The 21,013-nt window shown below is 33.9% G+C and overlaps 1 protein-coding gene across 1 annotated transcript in view; it reads left to right on the top strand.

Annotated features, from left to right (window-relative positions):
- The window catches only part of Cnbd1 (cyclic nucleotide binding domain containing 1), a 429,741-nt gene that overhangs the window by 213,439 nt on the left and 195,289 nt on the right, over positions 1–21,013 (top strand). The window contains exon 5 of the mRNA XM_027946778.3: positions 18,644–18,789. Coding sequence (XP_027802579.3) covers positions 18,644–18,789 — 146 coding nt within the window. The remainder of the gene's footprint in view (positions 1–18,643; positions 18,790–21,013) is intronic.

Here is a 21,013-nt window from a genome sequence, read left to right as displayed (position 1 = left end):
TTCGTGTATATTGAATGATTCTTTCATTCCTGAAATCCCATGTGATCATAGGATATAGTCATTTATATATGCTATTGGATTCAATTTACTGGTTTTTGGTGAGAATTGTTTCATTTATACTCATGAGAGTTATTGGTCTTGATCTGTGATGGCTTGCTTTCTTCCTCCCTCCCTCCCTCTTTCTTTCTTTCTTTCTTTCTTTCTTTCTTTCTTTCTTTCTTTCTTTCTTTCTTTCTTTCTTTCTTTCTTTCTTTCGATGTACTTGTCCAGTTTTGATATCAGGCTAACATTGTCCTCATAGAATAAGTTTAGAATGGTTCATTCACTTTCTGTACTTTGCAATATTTTGAAACAACTTTGTACTAATCTCTTGTAAATGCTTGGTAAAATTCACCAGTGAAGCTATCTGGTCCTGGGCCTTTTTTTTAATTTGGAGACCTTTTGTTACTAATTCAATCTATTTACCTAGTATTTATCTGTTCAGATTTTCTATAATCACTTGGCTCAATTTTGACATGTGTCAAGAAATTTATGCATTTCTTATACATTTTCGAATTTGTTGGCATACATTTTCCAATTTGTTGGCATATCGCTGTGTTTATCATAGACCTTAATTATCCCTTTCTGTGGTATCATAGCTAATTTGTCCTTTTGGGGGGGGGCTGTTCTGGAGTTTGAACTCAGGGGCGCTCGACCACTGAGCCACGTCCCCAGCCCTATTTTGCATTTTATTTAGAGACAGGGTCTCACTGAGATGCTTAAGTGCCTGCTTTTGCTGAGGCTGGCTTTGAACTCACTGTCCTCCTGCCTCGGCCTCCTGGGATTATAGGCATGTGTTACTGTGCCTGGCTAATGTGTCCTTTTTAATCTCTGATTTTATTGATTTGGGTCCAATTTTTTTTCATAGTTAAGCTAAAGTTTTTCAATTTTGTTATCCTCTCAAAATATCAACTCCATTTAATTGATCTTTTGTGTCTGTATTTCATTTGTTTTTGTTTTCATATTTGTTATTTTTTTCCTCCTACTAATTTGGAGTTTGGTTTGTTCTTGCTTTTCTAGTTCCTTACATTGCATCATATTTTTTTCCTGCAATCTTTCTTTTTTGTATGTATGCACTTATTGCTAAAACTCCACCCTTAGTACTGCTTTTTTTTTGTATCTTGTAGGTTTTAGTGTGTTGTGTTTATATTATAGTTTGTTCCAAGTCATTTTTATATTTCCCTATGATTTCTTTCTTGAACCATTGATAATTTAAGAAAATGTTCTTTAATTTATGTATTTGTACAATTTCTTCTTTTATTCATTCAATAATTTTTATTGATCACCTATTATGTGATATTTGATATTCTAGTAATTGAGAATTCAGCAGTAGAGAAAAAGCTAACAAGTTATGCTGTGATCTGATAGAGCTTTCATTCTAGTGAGAGAAGACAGACTATAAATCAGTAAAAAGCAACAAAAAAAGAATAGAATATATCAAATGATGATGAGTGCTATGAAGAGAAATTATGGTGAAATAATAAGAATAATGTTATATGGAAGAGTAAGGGAAGGCAGAGTCTGATAATAAATAACTGATTTTGGTATCCAGGTAATAATGGTTTTGTATTTGTAAAATTTCTAAAGTTCCTTTTCTTGTTGATTTCTAATTTTATTTCATTGTGGTCAGAGAAGACACATGCTAAAATTTCAGTGTTTTGAATTGTTTAATAATTGTTTAATATGTGGTCTATTCTTGAAAGTGTTTCATGTGCTATGAGAAGAATATGTATTCTACAGCTGTTAGATGAAATAGTCTGTAAATGTCTGTTATGTCTGTTTGAACTGTAGTATAATTCTAATATTTTTTGTTGATTTTTGCATCAGTGATATGTCCAGTAGTAAAAATAAGGTGTTGAAGCTTCCAATTTTTATTTCTGTTTTAGTCAGCTTTTTCACTGCTGTGACTTAAAGACCCAAGCAAAACAATTGTAGAGGAAGAAAAGTTTATTTGGGGCTCACAATTTCAGAGGTCTCACTCCACAGTAGCTGGCTCCATTCCTCAGGGATCAAGGTGAGGCTGAACATCATGGCAGAAGAATGTGATGTTCAGGCAGGAGAGAGAGAGAGAGAGAGAGAGAGAGAGAGAGAGAGAGAGAGACTGACTCCACTTGACAGATACAAAATACATACCCCAAAGCCATGTCTCCAATGACCAAATTCCTCTAGTCACACCCTACCCACCTTCAGCCCCCACATAGTTAATCCTATCAGTGGATCCATTTACTGATTGGATCAAGGTTGGTGTGAACCAATCACTGCTCCTCTAAACCATCTGGCATTCTCTCACAAATGAGCTTTTGGCATGTGTCAAGAAATTTATGCACATCCAAACTATAACAATTATATTTGAGTCTATATCTCCTTTTAGATCTAACAATGTTTGCTTTATGAAATTGGGCTCTTCAGCATTGGGTGCACATATATTTACCATTGTGTTTTCTTGCTGATTCGATTTCTTTATTACCATATTATGACTATTTTTTCTTTTGACAATGTTTGATTTACTATTTTATCTGAAATAAGAGTAGCTACTCCTGCTTGCTTTTGGTTTTTACTATACCTTTCTCCATTCCTTTTTTACTCTCAGTCCATGTGTCTTTACTGGAGAAGCTAATTTTTTCTAGACAGGATATCACTGAGTTTTTCAAAACAAAACAACAACAATAAAAAAAAAATTCAACCAATTTGTAGCTTTTGTTGGTAAATATAAACAATTTACATCCAAGATTATTGTTGATAAGTAAGATATGGTCCTGTCAATATTCTCAATATTCTTTTTTTTTTTCTGGTCATTTAGACTTTTTCCTTTTTTTTCCTCTCTCTTATCTTTGTAGTTTGGTGATTTCTATATAGAAAAGGTTTATTCTCTCTTTCTTTTGTGTTTCTGTGCTACTGTTGAGTTTTCTACTTTTGCACACTTTCATTATGAGAGTTACCAACCTTTTGCTTGTAGTATATGGAATTCCTCTAGAATGTCTTGGAGATCTAGTCTGGTGGTGGTAAATATCAACAGTTGTTACATTTATCGGAAAATACTTATTTCCTCTTCACTTTTGAAGCATAGCTTTGCTATGAGTAGTATTCTTGCTTGGCATTTTCTTTTTCCTTTTATGAATTTGGATATATCATCCTATTCACTCTGGCTTGTAAGGTTTCTGCTGCAAAGTCTGCTGTTGGTCTAATTGAGATTCCTTTATAAGTGAATTGTCACTTTTGCTGATTTTTAGAATTCTCTTGCTAAAATATACTTTTGACAGTATGATTGTAATGTGGCTTGGAGAGAGTCTTTTTTGGTTGAATCTAGTAAGATTCCTTTGATCTTACTGAACCTAGGTAGCCACGTCTTTCCCAAGATCTGAAAAGTTTTCAGCAACTATTTCCTTGAATAAATTTTCTATCTTTTCTTTTTTCCTTCTCTTTCTGGAATACTGATAATGTAAAAATTCGCTCTTTCAGTGGTATCTCATGAGCTTGGAGGCTTTTTTTTAACCTTTTCCTTTTCATTTTTATATCTGAGTTATTTCAAAAGAATTGTCTTAAAAGTTTGTGATTTTTTTTCTTCTGCCTGGTCAATTCTGTTTTTGAGGCTATCCATACTACATTTTAAATTTTATTTATTAAGTTTGTTAGCTCCAGATATCTGATTTTCTTTTTTATGATCTGTAACTTTTTACTGAATTTCTCATTCATGACACAAATTGTTTTCTTAATTTTATTACTTTTTCCTTATATTCTCTTCTGTCTCATTAAGTATTTTTATAAAACATTATCTTGTATTCTTTGTCAATTTCCTTTTCTTCAGGGTCTGTTCTTAGAGAGTCACTGTTTTTCTTTGGAGGAATCATTTAAATTGTTTTTACACACTTCATTTGTACCTGTGTTGGTCTGGTTGTTTAGTTGTCTTTACCAATTTTATGGGACCATTTATGTATTAAGGATGGACTTTCTACTACCAACTTGTCCTAGTGTGGCAGTTGGATACACTATGTTCAAGATTGTTGCTTTAGTGTAATGTTTATGTAGTTTCTTTGGCTATAATTGGCACTATCTTCAGATGTCCCAATAGTGTAGGCTGGGTGGATTGTGAAATTTAGCTAGTTGCATGGGTTCTGAAACTAGTTAGTTTGCATTACTTCAGGAGGGGGTGGGATGTCTTGTAGCTCTAGTCACAGTGTGGTCCATACGGGCTGCCCATCATTTTCTGTGAATCATGTTGGGATGGGGCCACCCAAGTAGGATAAGAAGGGTGTAGCACAGTAGGTCTGGTAGGGGAAAAGAGTTCTTGTCATGCCTAAGTTTCACACATGTACTATACCTGACCAGTGTGCCCATATGGGGCACCTGTCAGTATTTGGGGAACATACAGGTGACTTTTCAGGGCCTCTGGGGCCCAACCTACTAAGGAGATCTCTCTATGTGCTTCAAAATTTCAAGAGTAGGGTTGAGTGTCTGCTTCTCAGGGCCCTAGAAAGCTGCTCAATTGCTTCTTGGGGCACAAAGGAATGGATGGAATTACCTGACTACTTCCCAGAGGCCTCAGAAAACTAAGATGCTCAAAAAAGTTGACTCATATGCTTCTAAGGATCATGGGTTGGTGGCCAGAGCTGCTCTCTGCTTCCCTGGAACACGGTGGGCTGAACTGTTCAGGACAGGATGCCCAACCAGTTCCTGGGTCAAGGTTCCTGCTCCTGTGAGCCTTAGGGAGCCAAGCCACTCAGAGTTGCTTGTAGCTTCTTCTTAACTGAGTTGGGCGGGGAGTCATCATAGAACTGCTTCCAGGGCAGCAGGAGGAAGGATGGTGTTTCCTGGGGCCAAAGATTGGCAGTGTTGTGCTCACTGAGTCTTTCTGGGGCATGAGCAGGGTCAGTGGGCTGCTGAACATTTTTCTGAAATCCTCTGTGGGTTGGGCTGGTCAGAGTGGTCTGCTCTGGTACTTTTTTGGGGCCACTTGGTTTATAGGGCTAAGTCAATATAGCTGCTGGGGGCTGCAAGCAATGCTCCCTAAAGACTCAATTCATTTTTTTTTCAGTCCTGGGACTGAGAATTGGACCTAGAGTCTTGTTCATGCTAGGCAAGCAGTCTGCCACTGAGCTACAGATACACTTTCAGTTCTCAACTGTGCTTTTTGAAAATGTCTGCTTTGTACTTTATTTTTTTCTTTTCTACAAAAATTTCTTCTGTGAACTCTTGCCACTGTTTACTTCTTTGACCCTAGCTCTGTCTCCTCAATCCAGGAGATTGTCTGGGTTTACTCCACCTTGTGCTGTAGCATAGTAATTTTCTCTCTTCTGTCTACCAGGGAAATTATAGGTCTTGCCTTTATTTGTTCCTGGTTTCCAAGGCATACTGTTTTTCTTTGCTGATGTTCAATGTCTGCAAAACCATTATATTGTATGCTATTTCATTTAGTTGTTTTGGACAGTCAGCTAAATCTAGTCTCTGTTAATACATTTTTATTTATTTATTTTATTATTTTTTTTTTTGCAGAAGCAGGTGCTTAGAGGTGTTCATTCTAAATTTAAAAAATCCTATAGTGATTTGAATTTATTAATAAGTAAATACATACTTGATATGCTTACTTGGTATATCTGACTTTCCAAATCTAAAACTGAACTCTTGTTTATTTTATAGATTTTTTTTTTCCTTCTGCAACCTTCCATACCTCAGTGAATTTTACCACCAGACTTACAATTTCACAAGTCAGGAACCTTGTGGTCTTGCATGAATTTCTTTTCTTTACCCAAGCACCAAAAATTCTTGCTGATCTAAGTTTACAACTATAATTTCAGTTCCATTCTCTGCCTAAATCCTAGTTGTTACCCTCTGTCGATGTTCACTTCAACTCTTTTCAAACTTAAAAGAAGCAAAACCAAAGACAACAAAGCAACAACAGCAAAATAAATCAAAACAAGGATTCTTCTTTAAAAATTATATAAGCTGTCAGGGACAATTAGTAAAAGTGATCATTTGAACCTTATTTTAATGAATGAGACACAATACAATGTTCCTATTTTAAATTCATTGTAAGTTTAATTCCTGTTTTGAATTTATTTTTGAATTTTTATTACCACTTTAAAATCATTTAAATGAAAAATAACTCTTGTAAATTTATTATTGAAATATATTTTGTAAGCCATTTTTCACAAATGTTTTGAGTGGTTTCTCCTAAAGGCGGGTCATGCTTATTAAAACAGAAATAAGCAAAGTTATGAAGAAGCTAACCTAGTTGATCTTTTTTAGCATTACATTTAGCTTAAAGATTTTGGGGCATTCCAGAAGAAAATTGAAATGCATTAATTATTATAGTTTAAAAAGTCAATACTTCAAGTGTCAGATTTTTCCTGAAAATCAAATATTGAAGTATATAATTGACAATTCTGTGCAACATGTTAGTTTCTCTTTATTACTCAGTGTCTGAGAGATTCCTTATATTGCCATTTTCTTACTAATATTTAAAAAGGTCACTTTTGTATTAAATAATTAAGATATTTATGACTCTATATTTCAATATGTGATAGGCATGTAGATCTCTAACTCTGTCTGGTAGATGTAACATATTGTATGCTTATTATGCATATATTTCCCTAGGAATGAAGCAAAAGTTAGAGCTAATATAATGAAATTTAAGTTTTTACATTTCCATAGTTTATACACCATGTGAAGATAGAGTATATACTAAAAGGTATGCTGAAGAAGGAGTGATTGTTTCTTATGTGTCATTATTTTTCAGGTTAACATTTTGACAGTAAATGATGTATAATCAGAATTCTGAGACACTTATATAATGGATTATTTTGGACTGAAATATTTTAAAACCAGTATTACTAAAATGCTTTCTAGTCATGATTATTTATAATACCAGTGATACCAGTATTCTTCTGTGGAAGGACAAATTGCCTACTTGATGTTGAGTTAGACCTCTATTTTTTTGACCCATTAAATATATTCAAAACTTGTTTTAAAACTTGACCCACTAGGTGGAATTTTTCATTATATAATCCACTGTGATATCCTTGTGACTGATCTCAGAACATTAGTTTTATAATACCCTAATCTACCCTTCTTGTGTAAGCATAGTGAACTCCAATAATGTAAATCATCTCAGTTATTTCTCTGAATGAAGCCCCTGGATGACTTTACCTGTCCTAAAAAAAAGTCTAATATTCTTAACAGTGTTTACAATGCCCTGTAGGATTTCACCTTCCCTACTATTTTGGCTTCAATTTATGTCCCATTTCCTCATTGCCTTCTTTGCTCCAACCAAATTGGGCAGTGTTCCTTAAGAGTTTCTTGAACACATGACTCTGGATCTTTGGACTTGAAATTCCATATACCTGAAACACTGATGTTCTCCCTTTCCCAACTCTCATGCTATTCTTTTGGTGTGAGTTTACACATCATCATTTCTGGAAAATATGTTTCTGACTGTCCCCCAATCCATGACTAGGTTATGTCTCTCCATTACTTTACTGTGCCTTTTACAACATTGTCAGACACATAAGGTTCTCACCCATAATATCTGATTTTCCCTCTGAATTTTAAGTAGAGTGAGGCAAGGACCACATCTATCTTTTTCATTGTTGTGTACCAACATTTAGGAAGGTACCTGAACATTAGTACTGCACAATACTTTTTGCCAAATAATAAATGAATGAATACATGCTAAAATAGTAGAAGGTCTTTTTTTTTTTATTTTTTTGGCCGACTTCAAAAATCTGAAATGTAGGTAGAAGCTATTGCTCACCTTCTGAATCTGACATGTAGTTATTATATTCATTTTGAGCAGAAAAAAAAAGAAAAATAGTGTGATTAAATGAAGAATAATTAAGATTCCCAAGAAAATTGCCTGTCAGTTTCTTTTACAGAGAAATCCATGGTATCAATTTTGTGTCTTGCAAGTGGCTCTTTCAAATGTCTAAGCACAAAAGATGTAGAAAATCTTCATTAAAACTTAGTTCTAAACATCTGTGTATTTCAGTAATACATGATTATCTTGTATACTGTTGCTGAGTGTATTCTAGAAGTATCTAACTATTATTACAGTATTCACCTGTAATCTTACAGGCAAATTTTGAAGTATTTTAGAACTTATTTATATTCTTGTTTGGTGTGGCTGTTAAAACCACTCAGGTCTTATGGACTGAATTCATGAAAGATGCTAAAGAAGTGCTCTTTGATGGGATGCTTTGCCCGAGGTATCATAAAATTCTTGTTTGGCATTAGAACCACGAACACATAAACTACTTGCAACTTTTTTTATGCCCCTCCTTTGTGACCCCCATTTTAAAATTTTTAGTTTGTGAGTTAGTTTGTTATTGTCTTCAATCCTCTCCTCCCGAAATAAAAGGAAACATGCAACCTGTAGGATTCTGGTGATATTGTGTGTTGTTTTATTCCTCTCCCATCACAAGCAAAAGCTTAACCATTCTCCCCCCAAAACAAAAGGAGACATTTAAAAACAATCTACTTTTTAATCATAGAAGTGAAAAGTATTTTTTAAGCCTGAAGAGTTGAAGTTACTGTTGCTGATCTTTCAGTTTTCAACCATTTATAAGAATAACAGAGAAGCCGAGTCATGCTGTGTCTCTGATGTCTCTGCTCCACAAATGACCAGACCCAATTTCTGGAAAAGCTGATAATGTTCAGCATTTGTTATATGAATTTAGATGATCAAATAAAATCCATTGTTATTCTGTTCATCCATCCTTGACTGATTAGGCAATTCAAACAAGAAGTCAGACAGAAGGTGATGTGCATTTTAATGATTAATGATTCAAGAAATATTTCAAGTACACACTAGATTCCAGGAGAATAATTTTGTAGTGAGTTGCTTGAAAATATGCAGGCAACAATGGACACAGAAAAAACAGGACAATCACAGTTTTAACAATTTCAAATAATTTTATAACTGTCATAAATGCTATTTTAAAAAGTGTTAAGGAGGTGTCCCCCCACCACAAAAAAGGAGGTGCAGGTCCATGGGTATCCATGCATGTATCCCTTAATTAAAATGAACTTTGTAGCTGGATTTTTCTATTTCACTCATCTATGGATCACAGAATCTTTGCTCAAATGTTATTTGCCTGCTAAGGCCCATGGAATTTAGCTGTGCAATTTCTAAAAATATTCCCCAACCATGGTTAGTGTTTTGAGTCCTTGAGGAACTCCTGTGACTGGATAGGCAGGGTATGTATTCTAGGGACAGATATGACCAAATGCCATGGACTCCCAGGTATTCTTTTTCCAGCCAATGATCTATCTTTTCATTTCTACCATTTGTTTTTTCAAAGTTGTAATCTATGCCAGTCTTCCATGCCTTCTGATATAGGCTCACAATTTTATTTCACTCTGTTTCTTTCCCCCTACACTTTTTTCACTCCAATTTTTTATATTTTTAATCCACTATGATTACAGGTTCTATTTTCTTATTGTTTTGCTTAATAACTAGATATAAAATGAAAGGTAGACTTACTTATCCTGTAGGTAATGAAGCTTTTAATCCTGTCATTGAATTTACATGGGTACATTGAAAGGCCCTGGGAGAGGCTCCAGAAATGAATTCACATGCTCATATATTTCTGTAAAATATATTACTGCAAAAGTAAGATATTTTAGCTATGATCACATGTTCTCTCCTTGCCTGACAATCACATTTTCTTACACTTTATTTTCATGGCACCTCACATTATAGTGCCCTCAGGCACTTTGGGACCTAGTTTAGAGAAAGTGGAGTAAGGGAGATATTGCATTTAGGGTCTAGGGAGATGTAAATTTTAGTTCTTAGTTATTTCTGTATATGCAGTTATTGATAGTTATGCTAGTGTAACAAGGGCTATCAGGAATAACCCTGCTGCATGCTGTGGGACCAGTAGCATCTTAACACCGGAATCATTGGCTTTGGCACACGGGCACCAGGAACAGGTGGGCAGAGGAGTGGTTAGGGCTAGGGGTAGACGTATGGAGAAAGAAATCTGTGAAAAAGCTTTCCAAATCTTTTAGTCTATATATGAAAGAAATGTGGATAGAAACTTTTCTCAATTTAATCCTAGAAATTGATGTGACATTACTAAAAAATTGGTTGTGATGCTAAGAGAAATATTTCTAAATCATTAAAAATAATTTCAAAAATTTTATCAATTGAACTGAAGGAAAGAATGTTTTCTTTCATTCAAGACTGTGATCATACAAAGAGGTAAAAGTACATAAGAAATGTGATTAAAAAAATGAAAATAAAGCATAATGAAGGCATATTGGCAGCTAATTAATAAATTTATTATAATATTTTTTGAATTGGTGAGGTTTGAAAATCATTCAGTTTTTAAATCTTACTAATATTTTGTGCTTTCTTTCTAAATAAATATTCATATTTATAGCAAAAAATTTTTTAATAGATTTTTGTCCTTTTTAATTTATGGTGTTAGTGTCAGGCCCAACAAAACCTATAACATCCCCTACTCTAATTTGGTTAACCCCAGTAACTCAAAAGAAGTAAAAATCACTATTATGAAAATTTGATACAGTGTAGAGGCTAAGTGGATGGGAATCTAAGCAATACAGTGGGACTCCCTGGGAGAGAAAGCCATCCCACAGTTTATTATCCATGTGCTTGTGGGCAAGTTAATTAACACATCCAAAACTCAGTTTTCCCACTTTCAAAGGAGGAAATTAAATCAGAAAATGTAAGTTTTTGTGGTTCTTTGTAATTGTATTATAACACAAATAAATTAGAATGTAGTGGGTAATCATCTAATTAAAATAATAGAATATGCAGGCTGAGAGGAACCTTGGATTCCTCTAATTTTATATTGGCCTGTGGCTTCCCCACTGTTCTCTTCAGAAATACATGGAAGTGGGGGAGAGGTCTAGTGTGAAAACTGACTTATCCTGCCAGTCCTAATTGGTATAGTCCTGCTCTTATTGACTTTATGTATATTCTGTGTACGATTGGAGTTGAATAAAGTGCCCTATGAATCTGAGGGTGTGTGTGTGTTTGAATAGTACTCTGCTTGTCCAGTCCTGGTCTCACAAGAATCACATGATAGCCTTGTTAAAAATACTAAAATCTGAAAGTAAGTGTTAATCTCTTCCTTTTCTCATTTCAATCTCGAATTTAAGGAGAATACACTGTTATTTAAAAGAACAAAATACACTGACCACAGCAAATTCTGTCTTCTATATTATAGTTTGGGCATTCAAGAAAGTAGGATATCAATAAGAAATAACTGGAAGAAACATAGCTTCTCCCAAATTCTCAAGAACACTAAAGGATTATTAAGTTTCTTACAGAACATGAAAAGGAAAATTGTGTTGGTTTTTATTATTCTGGTTGTTTATTTTTGACCAATATTAAAAGAAAGAATAGACTCAAACAATAGGACTGCTTAGATAGCATGCTAACTCTTGAATTTCATATATGTCACCCCAAAACCTGTTTCATTGTTTTCAGTATTTTTAATTGCACTCTTGGTTAGAAAAAATTGACCTATTTATAATTTCTACTTAGAATTGTCATATGAAATAAACTTAATCCTTTTTAATTTGTCAGATATATGAATCAATTTTATTCCCAAATATCTTTACTTCCAATTAAAATTGATTGTTTCATGACAAAATATCAGAGACACATTTTCTTTGGCATTTACAAGTCATTGAGAAGTAAAAATAATCAGCATCTCTGAAGTTTGCTTTTATTTCTAGAGACTTTCATGGTTCTTCTTCCTCCTAAAAGAAGTCTTTCTTGCTATCCAAATTACTTCACCTTCTTTTTCTTTTTCTTTTTTTCTACAAATGAACAGGAAGTTTTCCTTAACAGATTTTCTAAGACCTGCTTTAAATTAAAAGCTAGGTTGTCCCCAAATAAGTATAAGTAAACAAATGGATGAAATAATTATTATAGAGCGTGTTTAGTATTTTTGCTAGGCTGTAGCCAATAAATTAGCAGGAAGGTTTAGTAGATGAAATAAAAGAAATGAAAATTATTATTTCATATATTACCTAGTGCATAGTTTTCTTGTTCTGAAGGAAAAATAAGTCAGGTGATGAAAGTAGCAGATGGGATAAATTGAGACTTTAAAATCCATTAGTTAAAGGAAACTATCTTTAAGAGGCAGTAGTTTCTGAATCATTAAGTCAAGGTTCATAAAATTGAATGTCTGGAATGAATATTTTAATTCTGGCGTTTTCCCATAATAAAAAAAAAAGATCACTAAGGATAAATTATAATCTTGTCCACAGTAAAATATTTCTGATACATATGTGATTATGTAACTATGTGCTTAATAATGTCACAATATCACCAATATTGTCAGTTTGTTTCTACATTGAATTCTGCATTATATGCTTGACATCTATAAGAAGCTAAATAATATTCCATTGAGAAAATGTAACACTTTAATCATTTTTTATTAATGAGTACTTACTGTGAATCTTCAATATTCTGGCAAATGTTATCATATACATTTGTCTACGTATAATATTTTTACTGTGCTTCCAATGAGAGAACTGTGTGCTTTTCCTCCTATTTCATTAATTTGTCATAAGGGTCTGAAATTATTCTACTCATTTAGGTTTGTTGTGTGTGTGTGTGTGTGTGTGTGTGTGTGTGTATCTGCTTATCTGTGTATGTATATATGTGTGTGTGAGCATTAGAAACATTTGCATTCAGCAACTAATTTTAGGATTTCAGTTTCTTTGTTAATCATTATTAGCTAGTAGTCCCTGAAGAAATTGACTTCTTTGATCCTGTTTAAATATGGCTGCATATAGCATATTCTATCACTGCTCCCTATTCTCATACCTAAATATTCTGATTTACTGTCATTTTATTGGTAAACATCCTGCCCAAGTTTAATGGTTTTGTTTATGCGTTCTCTAATATAAGTTGGTTTTATTTCTTTAACAAATTTTTCAGTACCTACAGACCAACTCTTCCTTCATCACAAGAATAATCCTTCTATGCACTTACACATGTCCCTTAAGGAAAGGATTTTGAATAGAAAAATTCTGAAAGACGTCACCCTCACTAGAAAGCCTACGTTTTCTAAGAAAGGCTATGAAAATCAGCTAGCACAGGAAGCTAAACTTTCAATTGAAATGTTCAACATTTAAGTTGAACAGAGAGTGTTTATGTCAGAACAGATGTGAACTTATTTCTTAATTGTGTCATCATTAGCATTAAAATCACTGGGAATTATCAGGATGCATATGATGGTGGTTAAAAAAATGTTCCTCCTTTGCGGTTTCAGTTGTAGAGCCTTTCAGTTTTATATGATGACTAGTATAGAAAGGAATTGAATGAAACATTCTGAAATATTTATTTCCCACTAACTTGCCAGAAATGTTTGGATTATACTAATATTTTGCTTTTTGCCATCAGCTACAATTGGAGCTAAAAATTTAAAGGTGAATTAATGAAAATACAAAGGAGTAACATTTTTAAAAACACCATTGTATAATATTAAGTATTTAATTGTTTAATTTTTCTGAAGGAAAAATAAGTCAGGTGATGAAAGTAGCAGATGGGATAAATTGAGACTTTAAAATCCATTAGTTAAAGGAAACCATCTTTAAGAGGTAGTAGTTTCTGAGTCATTAAGTCAAGGTTCATAAAATGTAATGCCTGTAGTGAATATTTTAATTCTGGCATTTCCCCATAATAAAAACAGATCACTAAGGATAACTTATAATCTTGCCCACAGTAAAATATTTCTGATACATATGTGATTATATAAGTATATGCCTAATAATGTCACAATATCAACCAATATTGTCAGTTTGTTTCTCCATTGAATTCTGCATTATTGTTTGACATCTATAAGAAGCTAAATAATATTCCTATTATATAAATACTTAATATTTAATATTTGATGTTTAATTAATATTTAAATATTAATTTTAATATACCATTGTATAATAATTATAATGCTAATAATAACATCATTGAGGAAATAAATCCTACTAATAATAACAGCATGGGACTCACAGTTTTTCAAACTGAATGAGTTCCTTCTGGGAATACATTTTTTAAAAATATTTATTTTTTAGCTTTAGGTGGACACAATATCTTTATCTTATTTTTATGTGGTGCTGAGGATTGAACCCAGTGCCTCACACATGCTAGGTGAGCGTGCTACTACTTGAGCCATATCCTCAGCCCCACATTTTTCTTTTTGATAAATTAGTTTCTTTCACTGGAGTTTTTCTATATTAAGAATAGAACAAAAGACACTGGCCAGAGTTCAGGCTCAGGCACAGGACTACCTCTGCTGACCAGCAGCAGATACTGGCCAGAGCTCAGGGCCCGGCCCAGATCCACCTCTGCTGACCTGTCTGGGAGCCCAGGCCCAGGGTAGACCCAGGTCCTCCCCACCCTAGCTGGGAGCCCAGGCCTAACCCACTTCCATCTTGGGATACTGTAGACATTGTCATAGCCTTCTTCAAAAAGTACCATCTACTTTGTGACAACAGACAGGGACTAGAAGCAGCTGCGTCTCGGAGTAGGCATCCCAAGCCAGTGTAAGGCCTACCAGTTCAGCCCCATCTCTTAAAGACATTGCATCCATCCTGGGGCACCTCTGCTATTTCTGCCACCACCTTAGTTACAGTAGCATCCATCATGGGACACTGGCAGGGTCAAGAAGCCCAACATCAAGGTAAGCTACAGATGATCTGCACGGATACTACAAAATTATAGGGTAGAAACTGTAACATCTGAGATTCACACTGCAAGAAAGGAAGATGCATAGATAACATGAAAAAACAAGAGAGGAAAGTGCCCCCAAACAAACCAGGAAACTATAATAACGGAACCCATGGACAGCAAATTTTTGATGAAATTTCAGAGAATGATTTCAAAATATTCATAATTAAAATGTTCGTGAATTAAAGAATGACCTAAATAAGCAAATGCAGGCAAAAATTGATCACTTCAACAAAGAGATAAGAGCAAATTCAGGTGTCCATTGATCACACCAACAAATAGATAAGGGAGCAACTACAGGTAGCAAAAGATTACTTCAAGAAAGATATAGAGGCTCTGAAAAAAAACACACAATCAGAAATGCTTGAAATGAAGGAAACAATAAACTAAATAAAAAACTCAATAGAAAGCATCACCAACACACTAGACTACTTGGAAGACAGAATGTCAGATAATACATACAAAGCATATAATCTGGAAAATAAAGTTGACCACACAGTGAAGATAGTAAGGAACCATGAAGAGAACTTCCAAGAATTATGGGGACAGCATCAAAAGACCAAATCTAAGAGTTATTGGGATAGAGGAAGGCACAGAGTTTCAAACCAAAGGAATGCACAATCTCTTCAATGAGATAATATCAGAAAATTCCCCAAACATGAAAAATGAATTGTAAGCCTATATCAAATATAGGCTTACAGGATACCAAATGTACAAAATTACAATAGATCTACACGAAGGCACATTATAATGAAAATGCCTAACATATTCCCCAAAATCATACAGCATGTAATCCAGAGCCTAACTGTTTTGGGCATTCTTACAGCTACCCCCTATTTCTGGCATGGATTAATCATGAGATTGTGACCAAACTATTTAAAAACTCTGCATTAATTTTTCTGTTTGTTAAATGATACTAGGTTTGTTATAAGATAGCTTATGTACATATTTCATCTATACAAAGAATCTGACAGGAGTACTGTAAATATGCTAGAACTATCTATGGAGAGTTACACAATTTCTTATACAAATATACATATCTCTCTGTTATGAATACATGTGAAGTACATGCATATTTCACGTATATTTTGAGGCATATGTGTTTATGTATGTACATACATATTTGATTTATGTACCTAACAGATAAACATTCTTGTAATACTAAAATGGAGTATTTAAAAATTTAACCAGCTAATAAACTATGCCTTTCTTCTGTGTCTGTTCATTTTCTACTGGCTAGAACTCAGTCATGTGGTCAGAGAGCTGCCTTGGAAATGTATCCTAGCCAAGTGCATAGAAATAAGAGGAATCAACTTTTTGGACAATTAGCATTTTTCTCACAATTTGCCTATTTCCATTTACCAGTTATCTGTGCATACCTTTTTCCCAACACTCATATTGACTCTCACAAAAAGACAAAACTGAAAGTTTCATCCGTTACTGCACCTGAAAGTCAAAGATCTTGGAGGACATACCCTCTCCATCAGGGATGAATATGGCTAATTCTGGTTCATAGCATAAAAACTGGAGATCTGGTTATTCCTTGCTTTCCTCTTACACAGTGCAGATTGGTGAAACCAAGCATATGCTATCATTAAAAACTCACATTCAGAAAAAGGAGGAAGTGGAAACACATTGAAGTCATTGGTACATAGCAACAATGTTGTTTTGCTGGGCTGATTTGTAAAAACCTCTGCCCTAACAGTGTTAGAAGTTTTTAGAATTACATCCTGGTTCTGCTTTATTGGGAAGAACACCTCTTGGCTCTCCTCTCTCAGAGGTTTTCTCCTGTCTCTTATCCCAGTGGGCAATTCTAATAAGAACATTAGAGAATAGGTTCTCTTTGAAGGTTGGAAAGTGTTGCATAATTTCTTTTGGTTTGAAAGTTCAATCAGTTAAAACTTTATTAGACCATAATATTGGATTCATTAGTGGTATAAATCCTCCCAAAACAGCAGACTTCTGATCTATTTGCCTCCAGTATCTTCTGCATGCCAGTAACCAAAGCCAAGTTCATGTTCCAGACATTGTTTTTAGGTCTTTATTCCTCTGCTTACTCTCCCTGTGCCTGTCTTTCTGTTAATGAGGCTTCCTTAAATTATGAAACAGCGGACTTGGACAGGAAAACAAAACTTCTTGTCAGAACTTTGCCATAGGATTAAGCACCTTTATATAATACAGAAAACACACACACACACACACACACACACACACACATACATATACACATATTTAGTTGTAGTTGGACACAATACCTTTATTTTATTTATTTATTTTTATGTGATGCAGAGGATAGAACCCAGTGCCTCGCACATGCTAGGGGAGTGCTCTGCCACTGAGCTACAGCCCCAGCCCAATAGTCAAATCTTTTAAAATTCTTTCTTGCTATGTGGGATCAAGAAACACTTGGCTATTATAACCAGACTCCATTTCTGGATTCTTTCTGATCCCTTTCATTTCTGGTTGAAAACATCAGCTTTACTCAGTTAATAATACTACCACACTAGTGAGTAATATGAAACAAGCTGTCTTTTGCAACTATCTTATGCAAATAGCAAGTTTCTAGGTTTTCTGCCTTGCAAATTATTACAGATGACTAAAAAATGTTTTGCAATTTTAAGTGTGTGTGTGTGTGTGTGTGTGTGTATCTCCATCTTTTCAGTCTGTGATATTATTTTCTGGACACCTCCTATTTGACAGCTAAGTCAATGACACATATTTTTCCGTTTTGGTTATGATATATAAGTGATTTCTGATACGAATTCTTTATTGTAACTAAAGTACACGTTTTAAGTGATGTTAAGTAGTGAGCTAGTTTTCTCAAGTCTATTTCTCAGGGCTGTCTACTAAACCTATGTTTTAAACCTTTTTTTTTCTACAACCCACAACAAAACCCACAATTCATATCAACATACAAAACACATATATAGAAACACATAAGCCAGATAGGCCAACAGGACTATATGTCTATACTGGAACTGTTTCTGGCAACCCCATATGTGTGGTATGGCACTGTGAATTCCTTTTCTGCTGCTAAACTGATTTTTCACACTAGATTTTAGAATTATGCTTAAAAAATGCTGGGTATTTTGTTATAACTTCTTCCTTGATAACCTATATTAACATGAATTTTGTATACTGATTATAATACCGTTTTTGGGGGGGTGGGTACTGGGGATTGAACTCAGGGTCACTCGACCACTAAGCCACATCCCCAGCCCTATTTTGTATTTTATTTAGAGACAGGGTCTCACTGAGTTGCTTAGCGCCTTGCTTTTGCTAAAGCTGGCTTTGAACTTGTGATCATCCTGCCTCAGCCTCCCGAGCCACGGGGATTGTAGGCGTGTGTGCCTGGCATAGTACCATATTTTTAAATAGTGAATTTAATGATTAGGAGTAAATAAGTATCATCCATTCTGATAACTATACATTTTATTTAAATTGCATATGTATCTTTTCACTTAAAATTTATATCCCTGAAGTGTTAATTACAGCTATGTTTGACCTAACTTTAATTGTGCTTAAGTACTATTAAGGATCAAGAACAAACAGTAGGAATAACAATCTTTTCAGTTTGATATCTGAAAAAGGTCTTTATAATTACTAGTTTAAAAAGATACAATCTTATAATTGAAGTATTGAACTTTCTATTTAAAAATATAAATGCATTTGTCTTTTTTTAAAGTTTAAATTATCATGGAGGTGCATCTTAATGCTGGAAAGGAAGCAAACTTTCAAAGTTAGCTAGTAAGCCCAAGTAGAACAACATCACATTTCTCCTTAACTCTTAAATAAAGAGGAAATATGAAACAGGAAATGTAAAATTTAAAGACTGTTGGTTTGTTTCTTTTCATTCATCCCACAGTCTCTGAATTTGTAATCTTCTTTCCTTTCTCTTTTAAGGCCCATTGAAAGAACGGCACACGAACACAATGTTGTATGGAAGATGCTGAAGACAATTCCAGAACTAACCTCACAGCTAAAAGATGAGCATCTGAGAACACTTAGTAAAAATATCATTTCTGAAACCTGGATCAAAGGCAGCACAGGTAATAAACCAAAACATGTAGCGAAGTCTAGTAAGATGAAATGCATGTATCTCTGCTGACTTCTCCGCCACCACAATGCCTACGATATCACTCCACATGTAAAATGTACTATATGACTGTTTTCTAGTCATAAGATGATAAGTAGTGAAATATGAATAACATCTCACATTTTAGTATGAAAGGTTTAAGATAGACACCATTGTACCTCAACTTTGAGCACATATCCAAATTACAGTCTTCATGAGACTCATCTTGCTAGGTACAGATCCCAGAATTTGTGATTCAGTAGGTTTGAGGTGGGGCCCAAATTGCATTTATAGTAATCTTTTGAGTGATTGTTATTCAATTATCATCAAGTGATTACAAGTCTGAGGCCACACTTTCAGAACTGCTCTATATATTGCATAATAGTCTAGCATTGGTTTTCATGGTTAAAACAGTAGTTACCTGATTAGTTACCCACTCCAGAGGTTGATCTAGATATTGTGAAAAAAACAACAACTCTCTAGACAGATTTTAGTTTCCAATTTTAGTCTTTATTCTATTTATCAGTGATATAGAAGAAATATTAATTAGAAATACATATATTTGAATCCTTTAGGGAGAGGCATATAAGTTGTACATTGTATCGAAGACATCCATTCATGAGTATCACTGAAACAAAGATAGATATTATTCTTATTTTATACAGAACAGTTATAATCAAGTTTCAAATATACTTCTGCCTAATGCTTACTTTGTTCTTTGTGCATTATATCATTGTTTGTTTAAAGTGGTTCATCAGGATCATGACATTTAAAACCTGACTGGCATTTTGGAGAAAATGTGTCTATTGAAAAGATTTACATATTTTGATAGTTTTTCCCCAATGGTTTTCTCCCATAATTAGTTCCATTTAATCAGAGTCAATCAGTGAAAAATAAATCAAGAGTTTTACAGAGATTAAAATAATTTTAAGGGACAAAAATAAAAAGTATTCAACAATGGTTTGCCATTATCTTGAGAATAATAGTTAAAATTTAATTTGTTTTATAATCACATGCTTTTACCATTATAAATTATATTGGTAATGGTAAAAATATGTGACTAATATACATTTTCTTCAATAGAAGAATACATAATGCTTCATCTAGTCTATGGAGTTCTAAACAGTGTCTAAAAAGAATGTATATTCATTTATATAAATATTAAAGGTAGTAAATAAAAATAGAACTATTAAAGAATTATATAAACTTTTATAAAAATGTATAAATTTGTGTGTATTTTTTAAATATATAAGAATGGGTCCAGAAAGACATTTTAAAAATACATATATTTTAAGAGGTTGCCTTAATGGAAGGCAGTAAAATTGAGGGATTTTTTAGTTTTGGTTTGTTTTGAATGTCCCCCAAGGGTCCATTGTGATTAAAGTCTTGCCACCTCAGAAGGTATTGTTGGGAGGTGGTGGAAACTTTGGGATATGGAGCCTGGTGAGGGTCTTCAGATCACTAGGGACATAATTGTCTGCTGTTGGACTTTGAACCTATAAAATGAGCTAAATAAACCTTTTTCTATATAAAGCCAGTTTTTTTGTGGTAGTAATGAAAGCTAACTCAAGGGCAATAAATGTTATAATTAATTCTTTCCTCTACATCTATTTTTGTTGGTTTACTTTTTCCCCAATGAATACAGATTCATGTGTTTGTAGATGTAATTACAGATTTACTTCAAGAAAGTTTTAAAAAATAATTAGAAGCAACATTTTATTCTAGTGGCATCTTAATAACTCAAGTTACTGACTTTTAAGGTATGAAATTTCAATAATAAAATATTAACATTAACTTGATTATTTATACTCAATAAAGCATTCAAACTTGTATTTCGGTAGGGCATACTTTTGACACTTTTTAATAAATTTAGAAGTCTCTTTGTTTATACATACTTGTGTCAAAATCCTTCTCCTGGGTTTTTAAGATATCTAGTTCTGACAGCTTGGCTGTTTTACTATCAAAGCAGTCAACTCATTAAATATTTGACCTTTGTAGATCTCTTTGTTCATCCAGCTTAAAAAACAAGCCCAACTAGATGTCTGTCTCTCTCCTTTTTCTCTATTCATATATGCATGCCCTCCCTCTGCTGTTATTTAGAGAATTCCCTTATGTGGTCCCTCATCCCCAGGATGCTGACTTTCAATCTGCTGCAGAGGCTCTCCTTTCTCAAGTGCAATTCCACACAGCTGTCTGCA

The sequence above is a fragment of the Marmota flaviventris genome, chromosome 15 (genome assembly GCF_047511675.1).
Source record: "Marmota flaviventris isolate mMarFla1 chromosome 15, mMarFla1.hap1, whole genome shotgun sequence".
Lineage (NCBI taxonomy): Eukaryota > Metazoa > Chordata > Mammalia > Rodentia > Sciuridae > Marmota > Marmota flaviventris.
The sequence above is the reverse complement of the archived record's forward strand: the minus strand, read 5'-3'. Positions and strand labels throughout refer to the sequence as shown.